General features: G+C 51.2%; 1 protein-coding gene across 1 annotated transcript; it reads right to left on the bottom strand.

Annotated features, from left to right (window-relative positions):
- Positions 1-316: 316 nt before the first annotated feature.
- KIAA2013 (KIAA2013 ortholog) lies at positions 317-4,787 on the bottom strand. The gene is made up of 2 exons (XM_054394911.1): positions 3,812-4,787; positions 317-3,516 (listed from the first exon to the last, which is right to left on the bottom strand). Exons 1-2 carry the CDS (start codon positions 4,785-4,787, stop codon positions 2,657-2,659), a joined length of 1,836 nt encoding a protein of 611 aa, XP_054250886.1. The 3' UTR covers positions 317-2,656.
- Positions 4,788-5,468: the final 681 nt, after the last annotated feature.

The following is a 5,468-nucleotide window of genomic DNA, read 5'->3' on the forward strand; positions in this document are numbered from 1 at the left end:
GCATGCCTCAAGATAGAACAAGGTTATACAGAGCCAGGGAAATGGAGACTGGCACCACCATGTGTGATTCTGTCTCTTACTGTGCCCTTCAAAATGTCTGTTCCCAGCTTAGATCCATTTATGGATTATTTTCCACACTGTATTTCCTTTTACTCCAAGCACTTCTGTAGTCAATGCTGGCCACAGATGTAATACAAAACAAGCAGAGCCTTAACTAGGGAGAAGAGAGTAGAGACCAAAACAAAAAAAAACCCACCACACTTGAGTGATCAGATTAGACTGAAAGATATTTAATTAGAAACAACAGCTTCAGTAGGTGAAAACCAAATGACCTTTACGTCACTAGAAAGTGGATGTCTTCCCCCCACCCTCCTCAGCCAAAACAAATCAATTCACAAAGTCTCAATATGCTTAGAAGAAGAAACCTGCAGATCAGCATTTCCAAGTGTAAATCCAGGAAACAATTTAATTAAATTGGTTTTGCACTCTACAATCATAAAGGCTGAAACCCTGTTACCAGCACTCAAACATCTACACTTCAACTGACTGCCTTGTTACCAAAGTGGAGGCAAAATTACTAACAACCTCTCCCTCCCCCCAAGCAATAAATTAAAAGGAAGTTTAACTAAAGACTTCTAGTTAACTCTCTGAATGGAATCATCATTCTTTATTTTCTTGTAAAAATCAAATCAGAGTATCAAAGGACGCAGTATATCTTCAAGTATTCTCACCAAGTGGATTACTCTTTAGGGAACTGATTACAAGGAGAAAGAAACATCTGTTACACAAGCCTCAGGGGTAAACTCTTGAATAACTACACCTTCCAAGTCTCAGATTCCTCTCAACAAGGCACAAAAGGATTGTTGCTTTCAAAAGGTCCTTGTTCTCAGCTGCAAAATGGTCAGATGTCTTGTGCAAATGAAGGCTGAAAGCAGGACCAAATTCACTTGGACACTGGGATGGTCAACATCCAGTAAATAAGCCAGGGAGTTATTCCAACACCTCACATCTTGCTTCCTCAGATTCTGAGCTTCAGCTGCTTTCCACTTCATCCCTGTTTCTGGAATCAAGTCTTGCATTATCTTCATTTTAGGCAGGTCAAATTAAAACAAGGCAGCAGACTTGTTTGCTGTACACTGTGAGGCTCTCTGCAGTGTCAAGAAGAAAGAGGCATTAGGTCAGCCCTGGAGTGTAGCTGTGTAGCTCCTGGGCTTTCAGAGGATGGCATCAGGGACAGTCACCTGCAGTAATGGTTAACAAGTCACTTTGTAAAAGGCAGAAGGCATGTCTTGTAGATGACAAAGGCAACCAGATACCAGTGAAAAAAAAGGACATCATTTTATCAAGCACACGTCAGGGCACAGCTGTATACACAATAATTGGAATTGCTGCCTGAATGCTTCCTGCTTTTGCACTGAGGTTTTGATCATGGTTGTAGGCTTATGACTGCCGTTGTCTTTGATACACAAATCTACCTCTTCCTAGGTGAGTTTGTCAAGCCACAAGCACCTTTCCTTCTTGTTCCTTCAATGGATGACAGGTATTGAGGCCTGCTTGAGATCAGGCTGATCTCCAGTGCTCAGCATTACAGTGCCAGTGAGCTGAGGAGAAACTTGCTAACTGACTTTAAACACCCCTTACATACTGACTGTCAAGTTTAGCCCAGTACCTTCTGTGCAGCCTTACCTAGCCAAAACTGAATTTGCTTTTATAATTTGGAAAAACAGGGCAGTATAAAGGTAGAACTTTTCCTCTGCTATCTCTATTTCATTATGCCCATTTTCATTTTTTATTTATTTTTTAAACACAAACTACATTTAACTCATTCAGCCCTCAGGAGGGATGCCTCTGAATGACACAGGTAGCTAACACAGCAAATCCAACTCTTGTCTTTCACTTCCATTCCAACAAGCAACTAGAAGGTACCAGTTATAAGAGCAGAAATCACTGTTTATGTCTATTCTGTGCTAAGCTTTTATTAGTAAGTAAGTTTTCTAAGGCAACTCAAAACAAGAATTTCCAATTCTTTACACCCAAGTGAGATGCAGTAGACCTTGAAGTCAGAACCTCCACCTTACAGTGAAAAGCACTCAGTACTTTTCTTAACACAGCTATGTACTGTATCTGAGTGGGAGCAGCAGCTTCCCAAAACAATGCTAGTAAACGTGGTTTGATGAAGGAGCTGCACAGTGTCTGTAAATCTATGACCAGTAGTTCCAACAAGTCAGCACCTTTACCTAGGAACACCAGCTAGCATTGTGTGATGTTCAAACCAGGCAGACAAGTGTGCACATCTTTCACACAATAGTAATGACAACTCCAGCAGCTCTCCAAAGCACTCTGATACTGCGTAACAAGAAACATCACCTCGTGGCAGACACAGCTGCAACTTTCGGCTTAAAAAGAAGCAATGTCCTGCATTCCAATGTGTGGAAAATGGACAGAAAAGCTGTGCAGCCTTGCAGATGTTTAAGGAGAGACAATGGATTTATCTTGTTCCTAATCCCTGCCCTAGCCCTACTTCTTGCAAGAGATCACAGATCACTTGTTGCAAGAGACTGAAGACCCTCACAGTCCAAGACAGCACCTCCCTAGGCACAGCTGACAGAAAATCAGGTTGACAACACTCAGTGGACAGCAGCCAGAAACAGCAGCCTTATACCTTACTCCTGAAGAGTGGCTTGGCTCCTGGCCCACAATATTCATTGTAGATGAGTTTGAATAGAAACAAGTGAAACAACGTGATTAAGGAGGCCACGCTGAACCAGAACAGGAAGGGCAGGCCTGGGTATTGCTTGGCCATGTGTTCCTCGTGAGCGAGAATAGCTTTTAGATGGAGTGTGTGTCTCAGGTCCTGCAAGTGGACCAAATCTGTCGATATATAAAGCAGTGGTGTGATGGGTTGAGTCACCATGACAGGGAAGGTATGACCTCGTGCCTCTGAGGTCAGCTCCACAGGCTCGTTCATACAGCCTGCCTCACACGCATAGAGTCTGACTGGCTTGTCTTGGAATTTCACAGACACATGCAAGAAGGGCTTTCCTTCAGCATCCAGCAGGACAGCTAGATTAATCAAGTCCTTGTTGTAATGGATCCCACGCAAGGAGTAGCTGTTATGAAGTACATCAGGGTCAGCCTGAAACTGAAGATGGTTTTCTGTGAACTGCAGCCCCCCAAAACTAAGCACCATTCCCTGCATAAGTCCATGGACTCCAGCTGCCACAAGCCCCTTGCATCCCCGTTTCTGGAGAGTTAGCTTCCACAGGTCTGAGAGCTGCAAGATCTGGGTGACACTGGTCAGCTTTGCCGGCCACAAGTTCTCTGCGTGCATGGTTGCGTGGCCGCTGAAGCAGTGGTCAGCATAGTTCAAGCTGGCTTCCATTTTTTCTCTGTCCTCACCACTAATGAGCGGATCTAGCAGAGGAGCTGGCATGGTTGACAGCACATAGTAGAGGGTCATGTTAACAGTCACACTGGATGGTGTATGCAAATCTGTGATCTTTCTCATTTCAACCCCTGTAATCAGAGAAAACAAATCAGTAAAGCTCCCGAATCCATGAAAGCCTGGGCATCCAGAGCTAGGATTAGAAATCTTCCTCTATCATTCCCTTTATGCAGTAAGGGACACTGCTTTTGTAACATACGCTAGGTTCCTACCCAGGAACGTGTTGTCCCACAACATGCCTCCTGGCCCCCAAGAGTAATCCGTCAGGAAAAGCAGAGCCTCTGGAGACTCTACAGGAACCAGGTCACTGAGCTTTCACCTTCCCTCTGAAGAAACCCTTTGGAAATTGAGCATCACTTTCCTTACCTGAAATGAACAGGTCAGACCAAGTCTGTTGGTGCTCTTGGAAAAGATCTTCCACTCCCATCTGCATCACCTCCATCATCTCTTTCTTGGCTGATTCCCTTAGCTTGCTGAAGGTCTCCTCCAGCCTGGAGACCTCGATGGGCTCTGAGGTGTACACCACGGACAGCACGGTTTCATCGAATTGGGATTTGGGTGCAACCTGCACCCGGCTCACCAGCTTCTTGGCAGCCACCACCATAAGCACCACCTTGGGGCTCCCGGCCAGCAGCAGGCGACCAGAAGACAGCAAGAACTGCCTCTCCTCCACCTTCTCCAGGCTGGTGGCGAAGCGGCCACCCAGCGAGGGCGCAGAAGCTGGGGCCGAAGCCTCGAAGGCGGCCACCCGCTCGGTGGGGTTGGCAATGCGGATGCGCTGCAGATAGAGATGCGGCCGGCTCCGGTGGGCCACCACCTCCTCCCGCACCGTCACGCAGTCCCCGGCGCCCGCCCCGGAACCGGTCTGGACGCAGCGCACCCGCCGCACGGCACCGTCCCGCAGCGCCGCCAACACAGCCCGCGCCTCGCCGCGCCCGCCCAGCGCCCTCAGCCGCACCAATGCAGGGTACTCGGTGGCGAGCGCCGGGCCGCCGCCGGATCCCGCCGCCGACACCCAGAGGCGGCCGGCGACCACGTCCAGCAGTAGGAAGCCGTTACCCGCCAGCGCCAGGCCTGGCCCCGGCCCGCCGGCCCCAGTCGCCTCCTCTGGCAGCGGCAGCGCATCGCCGCGCTCGGCCTGCGCTCGCCAGATGCCCGTGGCCGCTTGCAAGCAGAGGGCGGCAGGGCCGCGGGGCTCAGCCCCCCGCCACGCGCCCCGCCGCCGCACCGCCCCCAGGTACCAGTAGGCGACGAGCAGGAGCGCCAGCAGCAGCAGCAGCCGCCGCGCCCAACTGCTGGAGAGCAGCCCCGGCAGCCCCTTCAGCCGCTGCTGCAGCCACATGGGCGGCGGCGGGGCGGCGCGAGAGTCCCGTCCCGCGGCCCCGGCACCCACCGCGGTCGCTCCCCGCTCCCGCCGCGGCGCAGCGACCCTCACGCCGCCATCTCCGCTGCCCGGAAGCGCCGCGCCGAACGGCACCCCAACCGCGCTTTGCGGCGTTTTGCGACAGCTCCATCGTACCGCCCTCTGAGGTGCTTGGCGGCGAGACATGGCCAGGTCCGGCCCGCCGCCGTGGAGATGTGACGCCCCTTGGCTCCAGGCCACTTTCTTGCCTCTTACACACTCACCTTGGCATTGGCGGGAGGCCCTCAGCCTCTGGCGTAGATAGAAGCAGGGCCCATGGTGGTCTCGTGGAAAGCCTGGCAGAAGCCCCGGAGCGTGCTTGAAGACAGCAGGGCTAATGGCGGATTTGTGGAACGGGCCCGAGGGCCGCTGCTGCCCTTTCACCGCTGTCGCAGAGTGAGGGCCGGGAAGCCAGCCAGCAGATTCAGCCTTATTTCAGCGCACGGCTGAGATTTCGTCTCTCCCGCTCGGGGGGCACTGTGCCGATGCAAAAACAAACAAAAAACCACCACCTCCACCAAACAAAACGTGAAGCAGGCCTGGGGAAGTTTTCTGTATTCCCAGTGGCAATTTGCTGCTGTTAGCAGAGCCTTGTGTGGGAAAGCAAGGTATTCTGTCAGA

This window comes from Indicator indicator, chromosome 32 (assembly GCF_027791375.1).
Source record: "Indicator indicator isolate 239-I01 chromosome 32, UM_Iind_1.1, whole genome shotgun sequence".
NCBI classification, from domain to species: Eukaryota; Metazoa; Chordata; class Aves; order Piciformes; family Indicatoridae; genus Indicator; species Indicator indicator.